Source organism: Primulina huaijiensis, chromosome 1, assembly GCF_012295235.1.
Source record: "Primulina huaijiensis isolate GDHJ02 chromosome 1, ASM1229523v2, whole genome shotgun sequence".
Taxonomy (NCBI): domain Eukaryota; kingdom Viridiplantae; phylum Streptophyta; class Magnoliopsida; order Lamiales; family Gesneriaceae; genus Primulina; species Primulina huaijiensis.
The window spans coordinates 3,367,773-3,395,664 of NC_133306.1; the positions used below are offsets into that span (position 1 = coordinate 3,367,773).

The following is a 27,892-nucleotide window of genomic DNA, read 5'->3' on the forward strand; positions in this document are numbered from 1 at the left end:
ATCTCATTCGCAATGAGGCAACAATCCAATATTTGTCTTCCCTTGATAAATGCGCACTGGTTCTCCGCAATTGTGTTACCCAAAGCCTTCTTCAATCTGTTAACCAATACCTTTGCCAATATCTTATACAAGCTCGTGACCAAACTAATTGGTCGAAAATCGTTTTATCTTTCGCGCATCATTCTTCTTTGGAATGAGACAAATGTAAGTTTCATTAGTAATTCCATTGATAATTCCATCATTAAAGAATTCAGCGAACACTTTTAACAGATCCACTCGCAATGTATCCCAGTTCTTTTGAAAGAATGCCAAAGTTAATCCATCCGGCCCCGGCGCTTTTGTCCCATCACAATCAAACACAGCTTTTTTAATCTTTTCCTCCTCAAAATGTTTTTCCAGCTCCTCCGCATTGTCTCTCTGTATCGGTGCCCAATCCAGCCCATTAATTCCCCTCCCCGGCTCAGCCGAACTCCCCCCTCCCCCTTCTGCCTTCCTAAACAACTTCTGGTAAAAATTGATAATTTCGTGCCCAATTTGTTTTTCCTCGGTAACCACTCGACCATCATCCAATTCCACTCTTTCAATCAATGCTCTATTTCTTCTGCTATTCAATAGTGCATGAAAGAACTTTGTATTTTGATCCCCTTGTTGTAACCATTTGAGTTTTGCTTTTTGGCTTTGTATTTGAAAATTTGCAAAGGATATTTTTTCCAGTTCCCACCTTACTTCCTTCCTCTCTTGGTTCATCGCTTCCGACCATAGTCCAGTAGCCTCAATCCCATCCAAGTGCCTAATCTTATTCTTCAGCTCATAGAATCTGACACGGACACCACCATACACTTCTTTATTTCATTCCGATACATCTTTTTTGATCATTTTCAGCTTTTGCATAAATTTGTATCCTTCCCACCCCTGAACACCCCCTCTGTTCCACCATGTCCTCACTATGTCTTTGAATTTGTGATGTGACAACCAAACATTTTCAAATCTGAATGGAGTTGGACCCCATCTCAACCTGGATGTGTCAAACAAGACAGGGCAGTGGTCAGATGTAAGTCTTGGAAGCACCGTTTGTCTATAATTGGGGAATAAGATCCTCCATCCCGCCGAAAATAAGAATCTGTCCAGCCGACTGCAAATTGGCACCGATCTAAAATTGGACCAAGTGAATTTTGCATTCAAAAGTGGTGGGTCAAAGAGCTCCAACTCCTCTATTAAAGCATCGAAACAGGACATGCTAGTAGTTAAAGACTGGTTATTAAGTTTTTCTCCCAAATTCCGCACAACATTGAAATCACCTCCAAGACACCAAGACTCCCCACAAATTACTTTCAACCCCGCTAATTCATCCCAAAATAAATCTCTCAATCTCGGTTGGACTGGCCCATAAATGGCTGAAAACCACCAATTTTTCTCGTCATCCCCAGCAATCTCAATTGACACTGAGAATTTGAATGACGAAGGTAAAATTGAATGCCGGGAATGTTCGAGAAATATATTTTCAAGGGCTTCTGTATGTTGCATTCTTGGCCAACCCCAAATCCCACCCATTATCTTGAACTCCATAAATGCTTGTTTTCACTCTTTTCCACAAAGTATCATTTTCCTTTGAACCTCTCCACCACCATTTTCCAAGTAAGGCTCTATTTCTCAACCCGATATTCCCCAAACCCAACCCTCCCCTGTCCTTTGGTTTACAAACCTGTTCCCAACCAACAACATGACAGTGCTTATCCCCATCAATTCCATCCCAAAAGAAATCCCGCATCATTTTTTTCCATCTTTTTGGCCACTTTAACTGGCACCTTAAACAGAGACATGTAGTATGAAGGCATTGCGCTTAATACGGACTTTATCAGAGTAAGACGACCCTGACAAAAACGCCTTCTTCCAACTTGATAACTTTTTTGACATCTTTGATAGAACCGGTTCCCAAAATTCGTCGGTCGTAGGTTTACCTCCCAGTGGTAACCCAAGATACTTAATTGGCCAATCATCTTTTTTGCATCCAATTTCTTGCGCCAAACCGACCACTTCGTGATTCTCGAAATTAATCCCCAAAATAAAAGTTTTGTCAAAATTAATCTTCAATATGGCTCGAGAGGAATAATAGAATTTTCAACGACTTATACGCCACTGCCAACGAAATCTGGGATGTTATTAAATTCAGGGTTGCGGCATCGACAACAAAGCTCGGAGAATTCAGTCATTTATCTTTGTCAGATGTTGTTAGAGACTGGAAGTTTGTATTGTCTTGATTGATGGTGTATTGTTTACGTTTTCATTTGCGGATTACTCATCCGCTTGTAATGTAAAATGACTTTATTATTATATAAAAATATTGTTTCCTATCAAAAAAAAAAGACACTGAGAATTCCCCAATCAGATTATTGTTCACTTGCACCACTCGAGGGTCCCACATGACAAGAATTCCCCCAAGGCCCAGACCTTCCAACCGATGGCAAACAAACCCAATCAACAAATCTTGATTTCCAAACACTTGCGACAATTTTTTCCTACCTTTTCACGTTTTGTTTCCAAGAGAACCACAATGTCTGGCTTTTCATTTTGAAATAATGTCCGGACCAAATGTCTTTTCCTCGCCGCCCCACCACCTCTTATATTCCAAACGCAAATCTTCATGTAAACGGATTGGGACCCCTCGAAGTGGAACCTCTGTCATAGCTGATTCCACATTGTAATCTGTACAACTCCCTCTTTAACTCAATTTTTTTTTCCTTTACCTTATCTCCATTTCTGTCATCTATGCCCACCCCTGTCACTTGCTGTTCATCAAACTCCTTATCCTCCCCCACTTTCCCTGGTGATATATCTCTCTCATTACAAGGCTTTTCATCAGCTATACTTAACCCTCCCCCTAACAAACCACTAGACATACCCAAGACATTAAAAGAAGACGGTAAAATCGAATTTAACGAGAAAGAATGATTTAGAAAGGATTTCTGAATACCGTTAAGTACCTGTCCCACAAAAGGTTTTGTATTTTCTCGAAGATATGCGTTTGTGTTGGTCTTTGTATTTGTTTCTGGTGAGAACAACACATCCAAAGCTGGTTCAAAGTCTTCAACCGTATCAGAAATTTCAGAACCAATGTATCCAACACTTTCTGACTCAGCGGAGTCAATCTCCCCTTCTAGCAGGTCATCTTGTGAATCTTCGAACTCGATCTCATCTAAGTCTTCCTTCTCAACCCCTGCTTCATTGGTGCACAATCCCGTGTCATGAATGCAATGAACCCCTTTTTCCCGAGTAGCTTGTTCTTCATCTCCCACATATTTTTCTTTTTTACTTCTTCGGTAGTATGTTTTCCAGAGCTGTTCCGTTGTGATGTTGTTTCTATCACTTCCCACCCGATTATCTTGAGCCTCGGTCTGCTTGCTATTCATGGATCCAATAGAGGAACTTCTAAAATTTGATGCATGCTTTGGATCGATATTCCTCAAAATCTTCAGCACCTTTACATCAAGCGAATGTTTCGGTGATTCAGTCTTCCTCTCTAAATTATTTGGTATTACTTTTGATAATACTGGCCCCTGACTCTCTTCCAATCTTCCATACCTGCTCATTGATCCGCATCTTTCTCTGAATCCTGCCGAATCTTTACCTTGGACGTGTAGATCCCCCTGTACTGTTTTTCCTTTGTTGTAGATGTTTAAGACTTCCTCATTCCTTTTTTTTTTTTTGATAAAACACTAATTTTATTATAATAATTACAGATTACAAGATAATGCGGATGAGTAATCCGCGATCAATTCGAACTACTACTCAAACAATACAAATTTCCAGTCCCTAACTAAGTCTGATATACTTAAATGATTAAATTCTTTGAAGCTCGACGTCCATGATGCAATCCTGAATTTTATTTTCTCCCATATTTGATCAACTGATTCGTGCACATCTTCAAAGATTCTTCTATTCCTTTCCAACCATAAGGACCAGAATACGCCGTGAAGTATCATGCACCAGAATTCCTTATATTTCGGTGGTAAGGGGCAATCTGACTCGGAACAGAATAGTTCTTTAGCCTGGCTTGGAAGGACCCATTGAATGCCCATTTCTCTTTGAACTTTAATCCAGATGCTTCTGGAGTATGAGCAGTGCAGAAGAATGTGATCCTGATGCTCTTCATCCTGACGGCATAAACAACACCACTGAGGCCTTAGAACGCAGTCCCTCCACCTTTTTTCCACGATGTCACACGTAGGCAACTTTCCCAATACCGCAATCCACGAGAAAATCTTTACCTTATGCGGGACGTGCACTTTCCAGATTTTTTGGAAGTAATTGAATTGTGGAAAATCAGATGAATGGAAGAAGGAGTTATAAAAAGATTTAACAGAGAAAAGCCCTGACGAATCCCCCAACCAAACCCTATAATCCTGAGAACCCAACCGCAATCTAACTCTCTCTAAAACTCCTAACAGAATGGTAAATTCACCTAACTCTTCCTCTGATAAATCCCTCCTAAACCTCACATCCCAAGTGATAAGACTTCCTCATTCCTTGCTAAAGTGTTATGAATATTATTGTTTCCCCAGCCCGCCAATATCTTCTTACCATTCACAACTACTTGAGCATAGGTCTGCTTTGCATATGTTTCGTAACCCATATGATCGAATGTTTCTACTCTTATTCTGATTATAGATCTCCCTTCCAGTGAAATGTTCATCTTACTTTGAATAAAGCCTCCTTCGGTTCCCTTAACCTTGATCTTCGCTGCTCCGAGCATCCTGAAGTGTAGTGTGTCTGGGCTAATGGCCAACAGTCCCCCACAAAGATCGCCAATAGTTTTAAATGTATTTGTCGTCCAAAGCTCCCAAGGTAATCCACAAATCTATATCCAACTGTTGCGGCAACTATCAACCGAGTCCAAAGTGTTGATGTCTTTAGACCATCCTTCAATCGCCAAGGACACACCGAAATCAAAGAATCCTTTCTTTAAATTGATGTAGAAGGAAAAATCATCCGCATTCGAAGGCCACCATAAAGCTTTGTTAGCTTGAAAAGGAAAGAGTTCTATTTTACTGTTCGTGGCTTTCTAGATAACTACTTCAATTGCCTCTGGTAATGATAATGAATTCACTCCATTTCTTTTTTACCCGCAGCATGTTACTATCATCCGTCGATGACATAAGCCCTTCTTTGCTTCTCCTCTCCACCAAACCCTAAAAAAAGGCTTTCCCACATATCCCACATCGGGAAATCTTCAAAAGTTGCTGCAGGGAATTAGTTATAAATAGAGCTCAATTCCTTCAGTTATTGTATCCCAAAATCAAAAGCTTTTCAGCTTTGATAAAAAGAGAGTGCATAGAAAAAAAGAGTGTATTTTTTTCTTGAGTGCGGGAATTCTCTTTGTGTGAGTTAGAGAATTATTTTCTCGGTATACTCGGGTTGGGAGTATGAGAAATATTAAGTGTATTGGTGTATACACTTGTTGTAATATTTCTTCCAGTTATAAAAGTTGCAGTGCTCGTAGACGTAGCCTATATTGGGTGAACCACGTAAATATTTGTGTTCTTGTTGGTTATTTTATTGCGCAATTATTGGGTATTATCATCGTGGTTGGCATCGCTTCGGTGTAATTCCTCAACAACTGGTATCAGAGCCTTGTTGTGAAAATTCTTAAAAATTCTGAGTATGATCTGTGGTTGCAGCTTTGTCTGATCTTCCACATCAGAAAAGATTTTTTATATTTTTTGCTAAGGCAAGAGAAGTGATGGCCAGAGATGATGGATCGGGACCGGGAATCAACAAGTTCGACGGTACAGATTTTACGTTCTGGCGACTACAAATTATTGATTATTTGTATAGCAAGAACTTGCATCAACCTCTATCTGGAAAGAAGCCGGAAAAGATGGAGCATGATGACTAGAAGCTTCTTAAGCGACAAGTGTTAGGTGTAATACGATTGACCCTAACGAAGAACGTGGCACATAACGTGGCGGAGGCAAAAACAACGGAGGAGATGATGTCCATTTTGTCGGACATGTACGAAAAGCCATCGGCAAATAATAAAGTACATCTCATGAAGAAGTTATTTAACTTGAAGATGAGAGAAGATGAATCGGTGGCTAAACACATCAATGAATTCAACACGATTGTTTCACAGCTGACATCGGTTGAAATTAAATTTGATGATGAGATTCGGGCACTTATTCTTTTGGCGTCTTTACCAGACAATTGGGAACCAATACGGGCAGCGGTTAGCAACTCTGTTGGAAAAAGAAAGCTACAATTCAATGATGTCAAGATCAAATTCTTGCTGAAGAAGTTCGCAGGATGGATTCGGGTGAAGGAACATCATTGAGATCTGCTCTAAATATCAAGAATAGAGGAAGGGGCAGGAGTGGCGAAAAGAGTTTTAACCAATGGCATGGTAGATTCAAGTCAAGAAATGGAAAAGACAAAAGCAACTTTGAAAATAATGTGAAGTGCTGGAGCTGTGGTGAGACTGGTCACTTGAAAAAGAATTGCATATCAACAAAGAACAACGCTAATGTTGTTACTAAGGAGGTATATGATGCTCTATTACTATCCATGGAAAGCCCGGTTAATTCTTGGGTTATGGATTCGGGAGCTTCGTTTCATACCACTGGTAATCGTGATGTATTCGATAAATACATTGTGGGAGATTACGGAAAAGTTTTCCTGGCTGATGGAAAACCTTTGGAAATAATTGGTACGGGTGATATCCGGATGAAGATGACAAATGTATCTGTCTGAAAAATCAACAAAGTAAGGCATGTACCAAAGTTGACACATAATTTGAATTCAGTTGGACAGCTTGACGACGAAGGTCATAAGGTGACCTTTGGTGATGGTTCCTGAAAAGTGAAAAAGGGAGCCATGATTGTTGCTCGAGGAAAAAAAACTGGAACACTTTATATGACTTCCAGTATGAGAAATAAATTAGCGGCTGTGGATGCTGGAGCTAATTCAAGTCTATGGCACAGTAGGCTTGGGGATACGAGTGAGAAGAGAATGAAGATGCTTGTTTCAAACGGAAAGCTACCGGAATGAAAGATCGTTGAACACAAGCTGTGTGAAGCTGTATTTTTTGGAAAGCAGAAAAAGGTGAGCTTTTCAAAAGAGGTTAGAAAACCGAAATCAGCTGATTTGGAGCTGGCACATACTGATATATGTGTTCCATCTCCTGTGACATCCCTTGGAGATCACTCAAGATATTATGGCACTACTGTTGACGATTCGAGCAGGAAATTTTGGGTTTATTTTGTGAAAAATAAATCGGATGTTTATGAGACCTTTAAACAGTGGGAGTTAGCCATGTAAGATGGGATGGATTCACTGTCATCCAATCACATGTGGGAGTTGTCAGAACTTCCTAAAGGTAAAAAGGTTTTACATAGCAAGTAGGAGTACCGGTTAGAACATGACGGTGGCAAGCGGTACAAAGAAATACTTGTTGTAAAAAGGTGAAAAGGAAGTCATTGGTTACACTGATATTTTCTCTCTGGTGGGAAAGTTAACTACTATCAGGAGTGTACTTGGATTGATGGTAAAAGAAGATTTACATCTGGAACAGTTAGATGTAAAGACGGGGTTTCTTCATGGAAAACTAGATGAAGAAATGAATCAATCACAGGGATTTGAAGTACGAGAGAAAGAGAAAATGGTGTGCAAACTTCAGAAGAGCTTGTATGGTCTCAAACTAGCTCCAAGACAGTGGTACAAGAAGTTTGATGGTGTAATGAAAAATGATGGTTTTCTGAGGTATCAGGCTGATCACTGTTGTTATGTGAAGCTTGATGGTTATTATATCATACTACTGATATATGTAGATGATATGTTGATAGCAGGAGCTTGTCTGGAGGAGATTGATACACTCGAGAAAAAGTTATCAAAGAAATTTGCTTTGAAGGATTTGGATGCTGCAAAACAAATCCTTAGAATGGGGATCCTTAGAGATCGGGTGAATGGAGTCTTGAAGCTTGAGAAGATTCCTGGAAGCAAGAATCCAGCTGATATGCTCACGAAGGCTGTTATCATTGGAAAACTGAAGTTGTGTTTTACTTCAGTTGGACTCCTAGACTAACAAAGGAGGTATGAGCTGCTGCATTGTTGGTGTGAAGACATGATTGAAATCAAGTCTTCAAGTGTGAGAATTGTTAGGTAAGAATTTAATGTGGTGGGACCCACATTAAATTAAATAATATAAAAAATGATTTCCCACATATCCCACATCGGGAAATCTTCAAAAGTTGCTACAGGGAATTAGTTATAAATAGAGCTCAATTCCTTCAGTTATTGTATCCCAAAATCAAAAGCTTTTCAGCTTTGATAAAAAGAGAATGCATAGAAAAAAAGAGTGTATTTTTTTCTTGAGTGCGGGAATTCTCTTTGTGTGAGTTAGAAAATTATTTTCTCGGTATACTCGGGTTGGGAGTGTGAGAAATATTGAGTGTATTGGTGTATACACTTGTTGTAATATTTCTTCCAGTTTTAAAAGTTGCAGTGCTTCGTGGACGTAGCCTATATTGGGTGAACCACGCAAATCTTTGTGTTCTTGTTGGTTATTTTATTCCGCAATTATTGGGTATTATCATCGTGGTTGGCATCGCTTCGGTGTAATTCCCCAACATAGAGGACTTCTAAACTTTTATTGAAAAAATTTTGCATAGACGAGTGACGATGGTGTTTTTTCTATCATTAAATAGCCATGAACTTTGCTAATTGGGCTTCAAAATTGGTTGGGTTCAAGTTAATTTTTATTTACCCACAAAATATCAGCTCACTTCCTTAAAGCGCATGCTTCTGCACCTCTCGGAGCCTCGCGCCTAGGCAGAGGCGCACGGTATAAGCGAGCTTGTTTCAAGCGCAATGGGTGCACCCGGCTGGGTCTATCGTCTAGGCGCAGACAGGCACACGCTTTTAAAAACTACAAGCTCCCTCTCACATGCTGGGCAAAATTCTATGTGAGAACAAACAAGATAAAATGCAGTACATAACCACATCCAATTTGAAGCCAGGCCTCTGAGTCACTAACATTGTGTTATATATGTACGGATTAAAAACAAGACAGACAAGCAACATAACATTTCCCTTTTCTTGACACTATACACAAACTATAAACATATATAATGTCTTAGCGAGGAAGATGTAATAGTTATTTACTGAAAAGCAACATACATGGTGAAAAATAAAGCAGATGCACTCTGGCATAAAACGAATATTTGAAGCTTCGCCCCAAATCAGAAGATAAAGTCCAATATGAAGAAGTTGTGCCTGTTGCTTCCTATTATCCAGAAGATACCTGCTAGAAAATAAGATTGATTATGATCACCTGGTATTAGCCTATTAGGTGATAATTTAGCTGTAAAGAATTTAACTTACCATAAAATTGGGTCAAAATGTAAGTATTTACACCATGACCGATAATTTTTGAAAATTTTGTCCGTCAATTCCTTGATTGTTTCGTCATCCAACTGCAGTAACATGTATCATCAATATTCGAGATACAGCATAAAGAAAAGAAATTGCATGCAGTTCTCCAAAAATAGAGGTGAGGGGATTGTAAACATGTTACAGTTATCTGGTTTCATTGATGCTATTACAGGATGGATGAAATACTCACTTGCTCATAGCTATGAGGATTTTTCTTTCTTACATCCATATTTGCAAGAAGCAAGATCAAGTGCTCCCGCTGATTTGCTACATTTCCTTTCTTTAATACCCAAAAATGAACAAAAGCATTAAGTAATGAACTGCCCAAGTCATGAATATGTTTAAAAAAAATATGAATAAAGTTGAACTGGAGTCAAGTCAGTACGCTGAATGAGTAAACTTACGATGTTAAAAGTTCCATTGAAGTTAAAATTTTAGAATAAATATTTTTTAGCTGTCTGTCTCCCTAAGGCAAGATCCCAGAGATGTTGATTAGCCATACAGTTTTTTCATAAACTTTACTTTTCATTTTGTTTTGCTTTATTTTGGGTTTATTTAGTCTTCTATTCAATTTCTTCCCATTACTCCACTGTTGGAAGGAACAAACACAAGTAAGGACACGAGACAAATTCTTTTTTTATAGGAAACAATATTATATTAAATAATAAAAATTAACATTTACAAAATGTAGAGAATAAATCTGCAAGGCACTGATTATATCAATAACAAACATAATTTCATAAATCTGATATCGAGAAATTATTGAACTCTAAGTGTTTCCCAATCCAGCCAAATACCCGAATTTTAATCTTGTCCCAAACTCTTTAATCGACTCTTCTAAATTATTAAATTCTTTCTATTACGCTCCTGCTAAATTAACCAGCAAATACAATTAACTACCACTGTCCAAAAAATGATATCCATTCGGCCAAGATCATGTCAAATATCTGAGGCAAAAAGTTCGTGCAAAGATCTTGGGACTACACAAACCAGGCTCATCTCCTCCAAAGCTCTTAACCAAAGATAGCTCGAGCAAGGGCTATGAATAAGTATGTGGTCCTAAGTCTCCACCTCTATCCGACAAAGCACACACTAGTTTGGACACAAGACAAATTCTATCTGAGTCAGAGCACTATGTCGTCTGCTTAACCATATAAATGAGATTATTTGCACTGATGTGGTTAACGGGAAAATGGACGAGAAAACAAATGGCCTACATATGGTGCCAGGTCAAAGCTCTAGCCTAATAAACATAAACAGGCAGCGTGCAATATACTCAAAATGCTTATTTCTGATTCAAAAAGGATGCATTTCCAACTATTTGGAAAAAAGCATCAAAGCAACCTCCTGCAAAGATTCAAGAATGGCATGTTTTTTACAGTTAACCAACTTAGATACTCATATGTCCCGATAAGTCATGGTCTATGACTCTATGCCACTCTATATGATGAGAACTAGGGATGTGTAAATACTTGGGAAATATGAATATCTTGTATTACCTTTGGCCGCTTTTACTGTGATTATGTATGAAAGAGTAACGCTAGGATTGGTAGAGTTAATCAATAGGATATGGAATAATGAAAAATAAATAATAGTAATAATAATAATAATAATATCTTTGGTTTGATTGATTAAAATTGTGATTTGAGTTTTTAAGTTGCAGTTTTATCCTAATATTATTTTAATTACAATACGACACAAAATTATGCGATAAAATAAAGTATAAGATAAAAAGAAACATGAAAATAAGAAACCATCCCTGCTTTCAAGGCTTGCGTGTTGTAGATTATTCGGGCTTTTATATTTTTAGGCGTAGAATTCTTTACTGGTTCAATTCATTTTGTTTTTCAAAGTGACGCGATAAATATTAACACGAACGAAAAGATTATTAATCAAATACATACAGTAAATAATTCCATCACATGGTATCAGATAATTGGATTTATCTTGAACCAAACAAGTGAAAAGTATTATTAATCATAACCTACACTAATCAAGATAACTAAACACAATCTTAAAATATTTTGTTACCAAATAAATTGGGATAATAGTTATCAATTTAAGGAAACTTTATGTATATAGATAGGTACTTGCAGCCTAGTTTTTATTCAAGAAAGCAACTTAATAACAGCAACATGTGTCTACTTATTCTCCTTGTTTTTTTCCCTGGATCTGTGTTAACCATACATCCATTCTTACCCAGATGGGTGGCATTGTGATGTATTTAATACTTAAGTTACATCTCTAGCTTAGCCAAAAAAACAACTTTATGCTAACAAGTACATCTACCAAATCCTCACGAAACACATATCTTGTTATACAAATAAGTTAACTGAGTTTACCTGGAAACCAAATATTACAGCGAGCCATTCAAGAATGTCATGGACAGGAGTCTGCTTCTCTTTGGGCAATAGAAATGATGGAAGACCTTCCACATCACGAATTGCTCGGAGGGCTGCTTTAATCTGGTCAAGAAATTAATAGTAAATAAACCATGACTAAAAAAACAACATAGATATCTGTAGACATCAGCAAGACTTGATATTCCAGGAGCATCCTCAAGATATAACCTCAGGAAGTTTCATAATTTCTGGCTCAACTCCGACAGCGTACAAGGGAAGAATATTGTAGTGCTCGTATTGCACTTTCTTCTTCTTAACGTCCTTAGCATATCTTTCGGTCTGCATACATTGTATTAATCAAGTGCAAATATATGATTAGACACTGCAGTAAAAAATACTCTAAATTTTGAGAACCAAGGAGAATACCATAAATCAAACCTCGTGATCGACTTTTGATGAAGGTACCACTGTCATCAGCGCATCATACAACACAGTTGCAATCTGATAAATCTTAGATATCTCCTCCCTTTAAAAGGGGGAAAAAACAATAATTAACGAGTCCTAAAATGTGGATCTAAAAAATAGCATTGGTTTGAGGTAAAGCCTCACGGTTTTTTTGTATGTTGGCCCTCTCTTATGTTTTTCTCACAGAAGTTCTGGTAATATTTCTGGATTTCTCCACGATCATCTTTAGCAAGTACATGTGCTGCTTCAAATTCTTCCTGTGATCATTAAAGACGTAAAGATAAATGTGAATCAATCAAAGAATACATCAAGCTATAAGAGATAAATAATATGAAGATAACTCCATAATGTCTGAATTATTGCACATTTCTTTCTGGTGATTCATTGTCATCAACTTCATATAACGTAGGAAATTTGAAATTAGGGCACCACTATATGAAATATTTATAGGAAAAAAGTAGTGTAACTATGAAATATCACATTTTACTCTTATTTACAGAACTTAAGGTGACATTAAGTCGTCGATGAGTTGATTGATAAACAAATTAAGCATTGCTTAGCTCATAGGATGAGATGATAAGGATCTATAACATGGGGATAATAAATTGAAAGATGAGAATAACATTATTATTTTTTAACTCCGATTATCGCCGTACTCGAGTCAAACGTTGGACTAAACAAAGACCAGAAGTTGTGTCCTTCGGACCAAACACTACCTTAACTGATTAATTTTATACATTCTGATTTGAGAATAAGAATCAGGATTGTGGAACTTCAATTTACTTTAGCCATTAAAAGAAAGTAAACGGAGTTTGGTTAAGTTTCACCTAGAATACACTTCTAAGTCTTCTTTGGATTTCTAGATATTGCATCGATGAATGTCAAAACCAACTTAAGTATAATAGACCCACCTTTTGAAGTCTATGTAGTAAATACGTCTTAAACTGCCGAACACCCCGTCCGCTTGAAGTTGGATCCATTCGGTGAGCCTTCTCAAATGCATGGAAGCGACCTAAGAGAAGTATTTTCAAAAATAAAATAAAAAAAGAAGAAGAACGAGTTAACTTCTGAACATACTATCTAAGCAATCAATAATAAGAATTTATACAAGTAATTCTTTTGCATGGTTTCAAATTTAAAAAAAAAAATCCAGATGCAAAATATTAAAATTGCCTGTGTCTATATCAGATTTCTTATTCTTAGAAGTAGCAACAAAAATCAAAGAAGAGGTAGAAGAGAACATAAACCGTGAGAAAGGGTAAACATGACAGTTGGGAATGAGAAAATCGGATGTATTGCGGCTTTACCAGCATTTTCTTAAAAAAAAAAAAACAAAGTTCATTTTCCAGATATACATGGATTGAAGTCCAACTAATTACATTATGTGGTGGCATCAAGGAGTTACATGAGGAAAACTTGAAATTGGATAGCGATTAATGACTTAGAAAAACTAGCAAACCCTACATCTTCATCGAGGGGATATTTAGCAGGAACAGAGCAGATTTTTCCCTTTGAAAAAGAGAGTAGAAACAACTCAGTTGTAATCCCTCTATGCATTATATTAAGTTCATAAATGAAATAACCAAATATTGTTTTCTTAACTAAAACAAAAGAACAGCACGGAACAGTATGGTATGGATATGTCAGATGATAATTTTTTCAAACGACGAAAAACCTGATTGTGAATGTTATAAGTATGCAGTACAATATTATCTAACAAGATAGATGCAGTCTCAGAGATCATCTTGGATGGCAATCAAATAAACATAAAATATCAGTCAATTATCGAAGCCACAAAGTATATTAAAGTTCCTTAAAGTAGGAAAAATTTTGAAAACTGCTAAAAAAGATCAAACGGTCATACTTCCTACAATATGCTTAAACTGCACAGCAACTTAATGGAAAATAGTCTCAAAACCACAAAAGAACGAGCAAACTATCTGTGCTCATACTATGGTGAGAAATTGCAAACTATCCGTGTTCAAACTATGGCAAGAATCACTCTACCACGTCATTTAACCCCAAAGGTTTGCATAGATTTTATGGCATCCAACTTTCCTCAAATCCAAGACATCAATTCAGTATTTAGATAACAATAATTTGATTGGTTTGTGCCGACTATAGATGAAACACTACAATCCTAGCAAACCAGACGACAAATTAAATGAAAATACAGTACGCGTGCAAGTGTGTCAAACTTCAATATATACTCGATCTTACAGAGATAAGCAACACGGGGGTTCTCTGGCTCAATCTCATTGGCCACACGCAGGATAGGGGCAATGAAATCAAGAGATGACGGCACAGTCTCACTGTCCACGGCGGTGTTCTCGTCACCGGCCTCCACCGTGGAGGCCATTTTTGTCATCCTCCTCGACAAAGATCTTTGCAGGCCCACATCTTTGGTCCCACTTGAACTCGCCATATTAACACGCTACCAGTAAAAATCTTCTCTTTTTCTTCTTTTTCCTTCTGAAACTTACTGAACCATCAAAACCCGTTTGAATTTCCCCAGATAAAGCGTAAAAGAACATGTTAATTGGTGTGTGTATAATATATACACACAATAAAGAAAGGGGTACACAGAGATGGATACTTTGGAGCAGCAGTGGGGCAAAATCTTTATTTTTCCTACTGGGTTTCTCTAGGAAGAAGAAAAGAATGTAGGAAGGGACGGTGTGTGAAGAAAACTGTCTGATTTGTTTGTTGTCCGGGGTGCTTTACACTTTGCTTTAGTCATGTTTAAGCGGGGAGCAAGTGGGGTATCGCTCGCTTTAAAACTTCGTTTGAATCATGTGTGCGAATCGCACTTCAGTTTGTGGCTTTGGTAAGAGGAAAGTGAAATTCTGAGGGAGAATCTCACGACTTTATAACCATTTTTACTACATTTTTTTTCTCCTCCTCTCAACAGTTCATGGATCAAAAGTTATAAGTAATTAATAATAAAAAAATCTCAACCCGCCGTTCCACCTGACCGGCAGAGGGTTGGCATGTGACCAGCACGAGTCGTTTTTAAATGGGTTGAGAATATTTCTACCCGAATCACTTAAATTTGTTGGTGGATTGAGTAATCAAATAGACACAATTCGAATTGACAAATCTAATAAAAAAAATATTTGATCTAAACGAGAAAGAGCGATGTCCGAGCTTGAAAGAGAGTAAAAAATTGAGAAATTAGGACAATACTGATTTATTCATTTTCAATACTAACCTATTTATTATACAATCATACAATAAAATTTTGTCTTCCTAATATAACATACAAGTCATACCAAAGTTAACGGATTGCTTGACTAAATAATATTCACCAATTGAAAAGGTACGAGATATCTAACGACTAAATTGGTTGATATTCAATCTCGTATAGTTACACGAGGCAACGACTAAAACCTCTGGTCAATGTCATTGGATTGTGGTAATTGATTTGTATTATACTTGAAAGAAAATACAATTTATAAGTTTTGTGTAAAAATAATATTATACTAACGATCGAGCACGTAGAAAATACAATTTATAAGTTTTGTATAAAAATAATATTATACTAACTATCGTGCACGTACATTATATGTGAATAATGAGACATGAATTGGATATATGATGAGAACAAAAAAATTGATCTTGAAAAGGGGGAAAAAGGGGTATGATGGGGTTAGGTCGACGCTGGCTGTAAGGACACTGCCCTGAACCAACCGATGGATGACACATGACAAGTATTTCAATCATGGATTGGATTCGAGCAGGTTGGTCAAACAAAAAATTAAAAAAAAAAACCATTGACACATGAAAAAATGTGAATGGTTCAAAGCAATGTCCACGAAGATAGTATCGAATGAACGGTATGATGGCATAATGGCGATTAAAGAAACGATGAATTACATGAATTTCAATTCCATACTTTATTTATTCAAGCAAATCCAATAGTTCTTTGGATGAATTGCGATTGGGCTACATATTTGTCGGCCCAACTTAGTAATGTTAAAAAAAAATTGTTTTACTTTATTTAAATATTTCCAAAAAAAAACTTTATTACAATATACATACTATATATTAATCTGACGGTCAATATGTCAAAATACAAAATATCAAACACATTACTTATAAAAACAAGAGGAAGTTGGTGAAAAATCCCCAATCAAAACATTTTTTTGGGTTCACTCCCTACCCACAAAATTGTGGTACACTTCGTGTGGAAATGTGGTACACTTCATGTGGAAATGTGATACTAAAAAAGTACCCAGGGACTGAAAAAAAAAAGACGGCTGGGGACTGAAGGCCAATTTCTCGTAAAAAGAAAATATTTATAGTATATTATCATTGATTCGACTAATTTGTGAATGATATGATATCCAAACGACAAAGAAATTCGATTTGAACAAGAGAAACAAAACTGATGGGTTATGATCCTTTTTAAAATAATTAATTCTAATAAAAAAATTTAAATTGGAATTCAAATATATTTAATTAAATGTTAGGATCATTAATTCGAGGTGATCAAGCCCAGAAAAGATCTCATAAATTCTTAAACTCAAACAATCATTTTATCTTTGTACTCGAACGTCCGAATGTTTACATCACGTACTCTTCGACGTCTCTGACTCTTTACTTGCGACACAGGTGACAATCAATTACGTACATTTCTTTTTTGCCTTCACAAAAACGATAGTTGCGCGTTCGAACTCTACTATCCATTCTTCACCTGGATTTTATAATTCAGGTTGCGTTTTTATTTGGCTACATCAAAAACATAATCATGTTTCGTAATCTTTTTTTTTTAAAAAATCTATCGCGTTATGTAATTTTACTAATTAAGTATATTTTCCCGAAATATTTTTTGTGAAAAACCAAAAACAAGACTGATACTCACGGGAAATTTAGGGTCCGATTCCGGCGAGTGTCACTAATCCAGACGCAGGTTTTGAAATAATCCTGAGCCTGAAATCACACATGAGACCGTTAGAAGGGGGCCAGGAGGGTATCCTGGCGTAGCCCCTCCGACGCTCAAATCAGAGACTGAGGATATATGAGGGGAGCAGCTAAGGGCGCTGCTGAAAACAATATAGTGAATGCTAAATCATACGCTCAAACCTGGTATTTATAAGAGAATACCTGGACTGCTCATGGGCCCTTCACCTGTGGGCTCTAGAGATGTGCCGGGAGTTTGGGCCTGATCTTGATGGGTTCATTGCTGGGGTATCACCAGTCTCCCCCTCCCGAGTCGAACTGAATCGTAGGTTCAAAGTTCGATTAATTATGCTGTTCTCGGGTTATCGGGTGCGAGTTGTGCATTTTCTTCCCACCATCTATCAGTCTCCAAAAATTTGGAAACAAATCAAGTCGCGATTCTGCAGCTCTCTCCCGCCTACGCTCAATGCGCTTGCTTCATCACCCTGCCCACACCTCGCCCGAGCGCGCACCTCCCTTGCTCGGCCGCCCACGCATCCTACGCCCTCGCCTGCCAGCCGACAGTATCGAAGCCTCGCCTGCTGGCCCACGCCGAGCCCTCGCCGTGAGCGCCTACTCTCCAGCTCGAGACCTTGCCTGCTCGCCCGCACCGTGCCACGCTCGCCTGTGCCGCGCCCGAGCGCTCCCCCACGCCGCGTGCTCGCCCGTGCCGTGCTGTGCCGTGCCGCGCTCGCCCCACGTCGTGCCACGCTCGCCCCTCGCCGTGATCCGCGCTCGTCCCTCGCTTGCTCGCTCGTCGCTTGCTCGCCCACGCCGTGCCACGCTCGCCCCTCGCCTGTGCCGCGCTCGCGCCCGAGTGCTGGCATCGCCCATCCTCGTCCAGTACGTTGAGAATTTTGATATATGCCCTTGCGAAGGGTTGTGTGATTTCTGAATAGCTTTTGGGGGCGTTGCCCCCAAACCCCCACGACCTGACCGGTCAGGTCGATCCCCGTAATTGTCGCAGCGGCAAACATTGTTCGTTAACGACAAACGAAATAAAATTTTCTCACACAGTATGCCTTCGTCGCCCCCATCTTCCAAGTCCTCTACTAAGCTTTTGAAGGGAAATAGTTTCCACTTCCCCGTGCCCTTGACTTCTCTGCCAAAATAGTTCTTAGCAGGAAAAATAAAATTTCAACATCCTCACCATCTACCTCCTCTGCTAGGCTATACCTTAGCAGGAAAATAAAACTCTCACCTCATCATCTCGTAACTCCTCTGCTAAGCAGGGCCTTAGCAGGAAAATAAAGATTATCCACCATCACCCTCTAACTCATCTGCTAGGCGACGCATTAGCAGAAAAATAAATATTCTCCACCTTCATCCTCTAACTCCTCTGCCAGGCGACGTCTTAGCAGGCAAATAAAGATTCTCCACCCTCACTCTCTAACTCCTCTGCTAGGCGGCGCCTTAGTAGGAAAATAAAATTTTTCTCCGTCACTCTGCTCCTCTACTAGGCGACACCATAGTAGGAAAATTTAATTTCTCTCCTGCCCGCTGCTCCTCTACCAGGCGATGTCTTAGCAGGAAAATAAGATTCAACACCTCCACCCTCTAACTCCTCTGCTAGGTGACACCTTAGCAGGAAAGTAAAAATTCCACACCTCATCCTCTAACTCCTCTGCTAGGCGTTGCCTTAGCAGGAAAATAAAAATTCAACCCCTCCACCTTCTAACTCCTCCACTAGGCGCTGCCTTAGTAGGATAATAAATTTTTTCTCATGCACGCTGCTCCTCTACTAGGCGATGCCTTAGCAGGAAAATAAAAATTCAACCCCACCACCTTCAAACTCCTCTACTAGGCGATGCCTTAGTAGGAAAATGAAATTTTTCTCCTGCCTTCTGCTCCTCTACTAGGAAATGCCTTAGTAGAAAAATAAGATTCAACACCTCCACCCTCTAACTCCTCTGCTAGGTGACACCTTAGCAGGAAAGTAAAAATTCCACACCCCATCCTCTAACTCCTCTGCTAGGCGATGCCTTAGCAGGAAAATAAAAATTCAACCCCTCCACCTTCTAACTCCTCTACTAGGCGATGCCTTAGTAGGAAAATTTAATTTTTCTCCTACACTCTGCTCCTCTACTAGGCGATGCCTTAGTAGGAAAATGAAATTTTTCTCCTGCCCTCTGCTCCTCTACTAGGCCATGCCTTAGTAGGAAAATGAAATTTTTCTCCTGCCCTCTGCTCCTCTACTAGGCAATGCCTTAGTAGGAAAATAAGATTCAACACCTCCACCCTCTAACTCCTCTGCTAGGTGACACCTTAGCAGGAAAGTAAAAATTCCACACCCCATCCTCTAACTCCTCTGCTAGGCGATGCCTTAGCAGGAAAATAAAAATTCAACCCCTCCACCTTCTAACTCCTCTACTAGGCGATGCCTTAGTAGAAAAATTTAATTTTTCTCCTGCACGCTGCTCCTCTACTAGGCGATGCCTTAGTAGGAAAATGAAATTTTTCTCCTGCCCTCTGCTCCTCTACTAGGCCATGCCTTAGTAGGAAAATGAAATTTTTCTCCTGCCCTCTGCTCCTCTACTAGGCAATGCCTTAGTAGGAAAATAAGATTCAACACATCCACCCTCTAACTCCTCTGCTAGGTGATACCTTAGCAGGAAAGTAAAAATTCCACACCCCATCCTCTAACTCCTCTGCTAGGCGATGCCTTAGCAGGAAAATAAAAATTCAACCCCTCCACCCTCTAACTCCTCTACTAGGCGATGCCTTAGTAGAAAAATAAAATTTACTTCTCCTCCTCCACTCTGCTCCTCTGCTAGGCGATGCCTTAGCAGGAAAATAAAATTTCTCTCCCCCCAACTCTGCTTTTTTGCTAGGCGATGCCTTAGCAGGAAAAATAAAGCTTCAACCTTCCCACCCCTGACTCCTATACTAGGATCAGCCTAAGTAGGTAAAATTTAATTCATATCATCCTCATAATATAACATCCACGAACTTAATATAAAAACTCGGCTTTATTAAATTTCAACTGATAACGTAAGACAGATTCAGAAACGAAATATACCAAAAATAAAGTCAAGATTAATATTCTCTAAGGTGGTAAGCGTTCCCGGGCCTCTTTAGAGCCTTACCTAGCGCATTCTCCAACTTTCCTCTCTGCTCCTCTTGTACCTCCACAGGACAAAGTTACCCACTTAGAAGCTTCTCCGAATGACTCTACAACTGTAAGACTGAGCTTAAGCTTCCATGCGAATGCTTGCGACCTCTCTTTTCTTCTTCCTTCACGATTCTTTCATAACACTGACGCGCGACCTTCTGGTCCTCGCACAAGACTCCAACCCCCTTCCCCACAGGAAACTTCAGCTTCTGATGATATATGGACGCTACTGCTCTGAAATCCTTTAGGGCTGGTCGCCCCAGAATTCCATTGTAAGCGGATGGGGTGTCCACCACGGTAAATGTCATCATCTTTGTTATACGCAGAGGTTCGTGTCCCAAAGATAGAGGGATGAACATCTGACCCAAAGGCAGAATGGCGTGTTCTGCAAACCCATACAGCGGGGTGGAGACCGGCTCAAACTCAAATCCCTCCACCTTCATTTGATCCAACGTGCTTTTGAACAAGACGTTCACGGAGCTTCCATTATCAATAAATATCCTCGCCACATCATAATTGGCAATGGTGGCCGTTACCACTAAGGCATCGTTATGTGGAGTCACAACACCTCGGAGGTCTTCCGGCCCAAAGCTGAGGGCGGGGTCTTGTGGTAAGTTTGCACCCCCTAGATATCTCAACGTTCTCCAGCCTTCTCCCACGTGCCTTCCGAGCTCGCCCCGAGTCTCCATCAGTAGCACCCCCCGAGATCATATGAATCATTCCTCTCGTAGGGTGGTTATCCTCATTCATTCCCCTCATCGGTTCGACGGGCTCCTGAGGGACATCTTGACATCGACCTTCCCCTCTCTGCTCCCCGATCCTCTGATTTATCCATGGAGGGCCTTAACCACGCCTAGGGGACGAGCGAGACCTCTGTCAACTCCTGGATGAGGATCCTTCTCGTTTATCCCACGAAGGCAATCTAGCACTGCACTCAACCCTTTGCGACTTCTCCCACCTCCCCTCGGACTCCCTCACTTCCATCACCTTGTCCCGACTCCCATCCAGAGAAACATGGGATGAGAATTGTCCTCTGCTCCTAGCCTTATCATCCTCCCTCTCGGCCGCGCCTCGCTTCCTACTTCCTCTTTCCGCTCCCTCAACTCTACTTCTCCCAGGTCGCTGCTCCATCCTCTTATGCCGTTGGGCATCTTCGAGATTTACATATTTTTCCGCCCGAGATAACAGATCATCATAACTTGATGAAGGTTTCTTCACTAACGATTTAAAGAACTCTTCTCCTCTAAGTCCCTGGGTAAAGGCACTTATCATGATGTCAGGAGTGGCCGCTGGTATCTCCAACGCTGCGTTGTTGAAACGCTGGACAAACTCTCGCAAAGTTTCAGCTTCTTGTTGTTTCACCACAAACAGGCTCGAATAGTTTTTTTGGTGTTTTTTGCTGCTAGCGAATCTGTGCAAGAAAGCAGCGGAAAAATCCTCGAAAGATCGTATGGAGTTGGGCTGCAAGGTGTTAAACCATTGCTGGGCTGACCTCACCAACGTTCCCAGAAACACCCTGCACTTGACCCCATCTGAATATTGATGTAACAGGGCCGCATTCTCAAACTTCCCCAAGTGTTCCTCGGGGTCAGTATGTCCATCGTACTCACCCACATTCGACTGTCGAAAATCTGGAGGAAGCCCTTCTTCTAAAATGGCTAGTGAAAAAGGACTTCATCTCTTGGGTGCCGGCGCTCTGCTTCTCAACTGCTGTCTCAACATCTGTATTTCCTTCCACATTTCTCCCATCTCACTAATCTCCCCCCTTTGGTGGGGCTGTGGCTCTTCAACCCTGCTCTGGTGGCCCTCAGCATCTTCCTCACGCTCCTGACGGGCTGCCTGTTCCTCTACAAACACAGCCTCTTGATTCCTTTTCATGGCCTCATCCACTGTCCGGGCGATAAATTGGCCCAGCTGTTCCAGGGTCAAGTTCCCCACGTTCTCATTAGGACGGGTTTGTTCGACCCTTGTATCGTGAAGGGGCTGCTCGGCTCTTTTCTCTTGACGAGGTTGTTCCTGTCTCGTCTCCACATGAGATGATTCGGGTTCCCTCTGAGGACGCGATGATGCTGAGGTAGCTCTTCTACTTCCTTTCTTGCCTACCATCTCTACGTCTCAACTCAAGATTTCCCACAGACGGCGCCAAGTGATACTCACGGGAAATTTAGGGTCCGATTCCGGCGAGTGTCACTAATCCAGACGCAGGTTTTGAAATAATCCTGAGCCTGAAATCACAAATGAGACCGTTAGAAGGGGGCCAGGAGGGTATCCTGGCGTAGCCCCTCCGACGCTCAAGTCAGAGACTGAGGATATATGAGGGGAGCAGCTAAGGGCGCTGCTGAAAACAATATAGTGAATGCTAAATCATACGCTCAAACCTGGTATTTATAGGAGAATACCTGGACTGCTCATGGGCCCTTCACCTGTGGGCTCTAGAGATGGGCCGGGAGTTTGGGCCTGATCCTGATGGGTTCATCGCTGGGATATCAAAGACTAAGATGTGCTGATTGTAAGAAAATTTGCACAGATTGCGATTAAATAAATTAACCAAACACATGGTGTTTGGGACTAAAATAACGAGTGAAGACAACTTATCGAAATCTGGCTATGTGTCAGGTAGGATTTATTGTCCATTCGACAGGAATGTAATTGATATTGGGATTTGACAAAAACTTGATTAAGACGATCTCACAGATCGTATTTTGGGATACGGTCTCACAAGTCGTATTTTGTGAGACGGATCTCTTATTTGGATCATCCATGAAAAAAATATTACTTTTTATGCTGAGAATATTATTTTTTATTGTGAATATCGGTAGGGTTGACCCGTCTCACAGATAAAGATTCGTGAGACCGTCTCACAAAATACCTACTCAGTGGGTTTTTGGGAATTTTATTAGAAATTGGATTATATATATATAATAAAAAATCGAATATTTTTTGTAATTTGACAGGCTATTTTCGATGCATAAAATATGTGACAATATACCAAAATTAATCACCATAAGACATTCATATTTTATAATATAGACAGTGTGTATACATTTATTATTTATTACTATTATTATTATTATTATTATTATTATTTTCCTCTTAATTGATGTAATAAGTAATAAGATAGGGTAGGCGATAAGATCATGCGATCCCTAGTGCTGATTAGATCCAACGTACGTACGGATCTGCTTCTCGAAAAACGAGGTAGATCAATAAATACAAACAACGTACAACAAAGCCAAATATTGAAAAGACCAGCGGACATTGACTTATAATTAATTAGGGTTAGTGGAATAATTATGGATCATCCAACAAGTCATTATTCAATTCACGGGGTTTGCTTTTAACCAAAATTTGCGTGCTAACATTAAAATCAGATATTAAATGCATCATTAATTGTTTTTTTCTCTTCATATTTTTACTACCACAACGTCAAATTAATATCACAAAATCATGATCAACGAGCTCACCAACATTCATCTTTTGTGTATCGAAATACACGAAAAAATGTCGTTTCAGATAAGACAACACTCGTAAATTTTTGAAAACAAATCTTCTCATTCAGTTATGTATGCCATTTTCGTTTTCTTTATGTTAGACAATATAACATACACAAATCTTTTGCGAAACGGTTTTACGAGTCAATTTTGTGAGACATCTATTCTATTTATGTCACTCATAAAAAAATATTATTTATTATTGTACAGATGAGAAAAATTGAATAGATCATGGATAAAAATATATCATATCGTCTCACAAGAGACGTACTATGTAACATATTATTACGATCAAATAAATTAAAATAACGTAGACCCGAAATTATAAATTATATTTGAAAACCATATTAGTTATCCTATGTAGGTATGATTGATGTCCTATATAAATGTAACTCCCCTCACATGTAATAGTGTTTGTTTATTCACTTTAAGTTGTGTTGATTTAATGTATGAGGCTGCCGGTTTTCTTTATGAATGGGAAAAAGGCTAATGCGTAGGGCTTCGTTGGAAAATATTGGTTGCAACTATTAACTAATTTAATGTGATCTAAGTAGGATTGATATATACGACTCGAAGGCTATTTTTTCAGCCTAGTAATGACGATTATTACATTTTTTGGGTACACAAGGCAATCACTTTAGACTATTTTTTGAGGAACGCGAGAACTTGTATGAGACATCACGCGGATCAATTTATGAAACGTATTTCCAACTCGACCCGGTTCATGTAAAATGTTATCTTTTTTTATTAAAAGTATTAATTTTCATCGTATATATGGATTAGATTGACCAATCTTACGGATAACAATTTGTGAAACTATCTCATAATTATAATGTTATTTCCCTCAAAATTTTGGTAATAATTTACCAAGTTTGGGACATCGAGTGGGACAGATAGGATATTTTATCTCTTTAAATTAAAATTTTGTTAGATAGTATATGTTAAAATATTAATATTCATTTGGAAGTTCTATTTTTAAAATCTCTTTATTTTAACACAGTATGTACAAATTCTTGTTGAAATTTATGAATCTCTTGTATTCGCTAGGGAAATTTGAACCTACCATAAACCTAAATTTGCATTTTGGGGTGGATATATATTTTTTTCAATATGAGATCCACTAAAAAATTTACGAGGTAATAAGCAAAATAACATCGGTCAAACATTTTTTTAAAAAAAACAATAACATTATCATATTTAGTCGAAAACACTTAAATACATATTTGAGGATGATCATCTTTCAAAAATAAAATTTGACCAAAGTTATTCTCCGATTTCTTAGAAAATACGATCATCATATGATAAATATTCACATTTAAATATACTATTCATTTGTACGNACTGAGATATTTTCATAAAACTCGACACGCCATGGCCTACGGGCAGTTTAAGTGATATTTAATATCACATTATATAAATTTTATTAAAATAATATTTATTTCGTTATATAAATAGTTAATTTACAATTTTGGGCAGCTTGTTATAAACAAACTGATAAAATTTAATTTTATATTGAATTATTACTAGATTCAAATTTTTTTTTTTATCGATGAGGAAATTCCTCCAACTAATCTCCATTTGCACTCTCGTTTTTCCAAATATGGAAGATCGCTGCTGAACATTTAGGCATAGTTTGATACACATGATAGGATAAACATGTTATATATAATATAATGATAAGTTAATGATAAATAAGATGTAGGATATTATATTTAATATTTGGTATGATTGTAATAAGAGTCATTAAATTTATATATTAGATTGTAATCACAAAATTAACCTTATCATAATAAATTTTATAATTTCAAAGTTGTTGTTTGAGTTCATATTTTTTATCTGTTCATGCGCCGACAATGTTTGCATGATTTATTTATTTTTACATAATTTTATATATTATATAATATGATAATTGAGCCATTTATTTTACGAGTGAAGTCAAATATCAATTTTTAAGGTTAATCGAGTGATACTATTAATTTTATTGAGATTTATAAAAATCATTTATATAATTATATCGAGTTCATTTATATAATTATCATATTATATAATATATAAAAATAAATAAAAATATTTATTTGATTTTAATTTCTACATATTATCAGAGATTTATAAAAATCATTAATATAATTATAATCTAGTGATACTAATTTAGAACTTGATCATATATAGGATGTGATATACTAATTAGTCTTAAACCCAACCAAACCATTTTTATATATTGATTGCAATTAAATCATTTGTGGTATTTTTTATCATTAAATTAAAATTATCACATCTCATAAAAAGGATATTTTATCCTTGTATAAAATTATTTATCACAGGCACATGATATTATCATGGGCTTTCTAAAAAAATAACAAACGTGGGATAAAGAGGATTATTTATCAATCTATTTCTTATCCAGTGTACCAAATTATACTTTAGAGTACAAAATAGAGAATAATATACATTATAAAAATGTCATAATCGAAAATTGCAAAAGATTCCTTGGTAGGATCGGTTATAGTGTTTAAAAAGTGATTGAATAAATATTAGACACAAATTGATTTTTTAAATTTAATTTATTCGGGTTGACAATTTAATTATATATTCTCGATTACCAATGTCAGTTGACTAATAAATATGTGCGGAAAGAAGTAAACTGACAAATTAGAGCAAATCAAATAGTGGTTTGTCTATGTAAACTGTATGATAAAATGAAAGAGAAAAGTACGCAAGTTTGTTTTTGGATGTTAAGAAATTTCGAGCTTCTATGTCACTCATTCTTCCTTTCAGAAGGCTTGCGCTAGAAGGCTTTGGATAGAACAAGTAATTTGAAAAATTTCAGTTCATTTTGCACTTAAACACTGTCAAAATAAAACTCATAGTACACCTCAATTGAATGAATAACTTTATACAGACTATTATCAAATACAATGAATTATAATACTGCGTTATCCTGACACTCAATGATGCTTGATGATCGGGTACAATTTTTTGTAAAGTGTGTACGACTGACTGAGTTTAGTTAAAATACTTGAAAGCTTGGATGTTTGAATCTTTTGTAAAAGTCGTAAGACTTTCCTAAACCTAATTTCTTCAACAGTTTCGAGTTTCAAAAAGGATCCATTCCAGAAAATATTTTTTTCTTGTCTTTTGTCCACGTCAACATTATCTGACAATTGTACACTATTGTGGTCAATTTTGTACGAAAAAACTTACCCAACTATCAGTTTTGCTTTCCTAAGTGTAAACTTATGTCCTTGAGAATGTATGAATATTTCTTCGGACTAATTGACTTGGTAAACCAATAAATTTTAGTATGCGTCAGTTTAGTCTCGACTTAGTCCAATCTAGTTAATTTCTTTTAGTTTAACACAATTCAGTTTTGCCTTAAAATTTTTTTTACATAAAAATCTTAATTGATTTAACAATCTTTTCGTAATTTTTTTTAAAATTTTTGGTCCATTTCATTTTTTTTTTCTTTTGAATTTTTAATTAATTTTAGTGCTAAATTTTGTTTATCTGTTTTAAATTTATTTGAATTGTTTTATTATTATCATATATTAATTGTAATTTTACTACTTATATTACAAACTAAAAGGAAATAATGAAGTATTTGGCAATGTTAAACTCCAAATGAAAACACAGTTGCACCACATATTATGTAATTATATATACGTTTGAAGTGAAAAAGTTTAAAAAATGTTGTATTTTGCAACATTTAAAATATATGACTTAAAGAATGTTTTTGAATAGAAAATGAAAAATAGAATATATAAATTGGAGATGGTCTAATCGAGAGATCAACACGATAGCTATCGTATCAATATAAGTTTATGGATCACTGTATTATGTATGATATGATAAATACATACAAGCTTATATCCATTGTCATATATTTGTTTCAAAATTAGCAATTGATTTTTTTATCTACAATTTATAGCATTATTTCATAAAATATTTCACTAAAAAATGAAGTACGAGTAAGAAAATAAATTATTTTTATACAAACTTGATTTAATTCAATCAACTATTTTAACATTAATGCTAATGTAACCATAAATTTTAGATTTAAAATTTATGTCGTACTTGAGTTAATTAATATATACAGATCTTAATATACAAGTCACAAATAT

General features: G+C 37.6%; 2 protein-coding genes across 3 annotated transcripts in view; both read right to left on the reverse strand.

Annotated features, from left to right (window-relative positions):
- Nucleotides 1-15,045, reverse strand: part of LOC140977459 (callose synthase 7) — a 45,480-nt gene extending 30,435 nt beyond the window's left edge. Inside the window, exons 1-9 of one of the 2 annotated variants that reach the window (XM_073442202.1) lie at nt 14,451-15,045; nt 13,142-13,242; nt 12,375-12,487; nt 12,204-12,291; nt 11,994-12,104; nt 11,766-11,888; nt 9,614-9,703; nt 9,373-9,464; nt 9,169-9,295 (exon numbers count right to left, since the gene is read on the reverse strand). In XM_073442202.1, coding sequence (XP_073298303.1) covers nt 9,169-9,295; nt 9,373-9,464; nt 9,614-9,703; nt 11,766-11,888; nt 11,994-12,104; nt 12,204-12,291; nt 12,375-12,487; nt 13,142-13,242; nt 14,451-14,655 — 1,050 coding nt within the window. In that variant the 5' untranslated portion in view covers nt 14,656-15,045. The remainder of the gene's footprint in view (nt 1-9,168; nt 9,296-9,372; nt 9,465-9,613; nt 9,704-11,765; nt 11,889-11,993; nt 12,105-12,203; nt 12,292-12,374; nt 12,488-13,141; nt 13,243-14,450) is intronic. The other variant, XM_073442205.1, reaches the window with a different exon arrangement.
- A 5,297-nt stretch (nt 15,046-20,342) lies between these two features.
- On the reverse strand, nt 20,343-20,972 carry LOC140970994 (uncharacterized). The gene has a single exon (XM_073433058.1). The coding sequence runs from the start codon at nt 20,970-20,972 to the stop codon at nt 20,343-20,345; it is 630 nt and encodes a 209-aa protein (XP_073289159.1).
- Nucleotides 20,973-27,892: the final 6,920 nt, after the last annotated feature.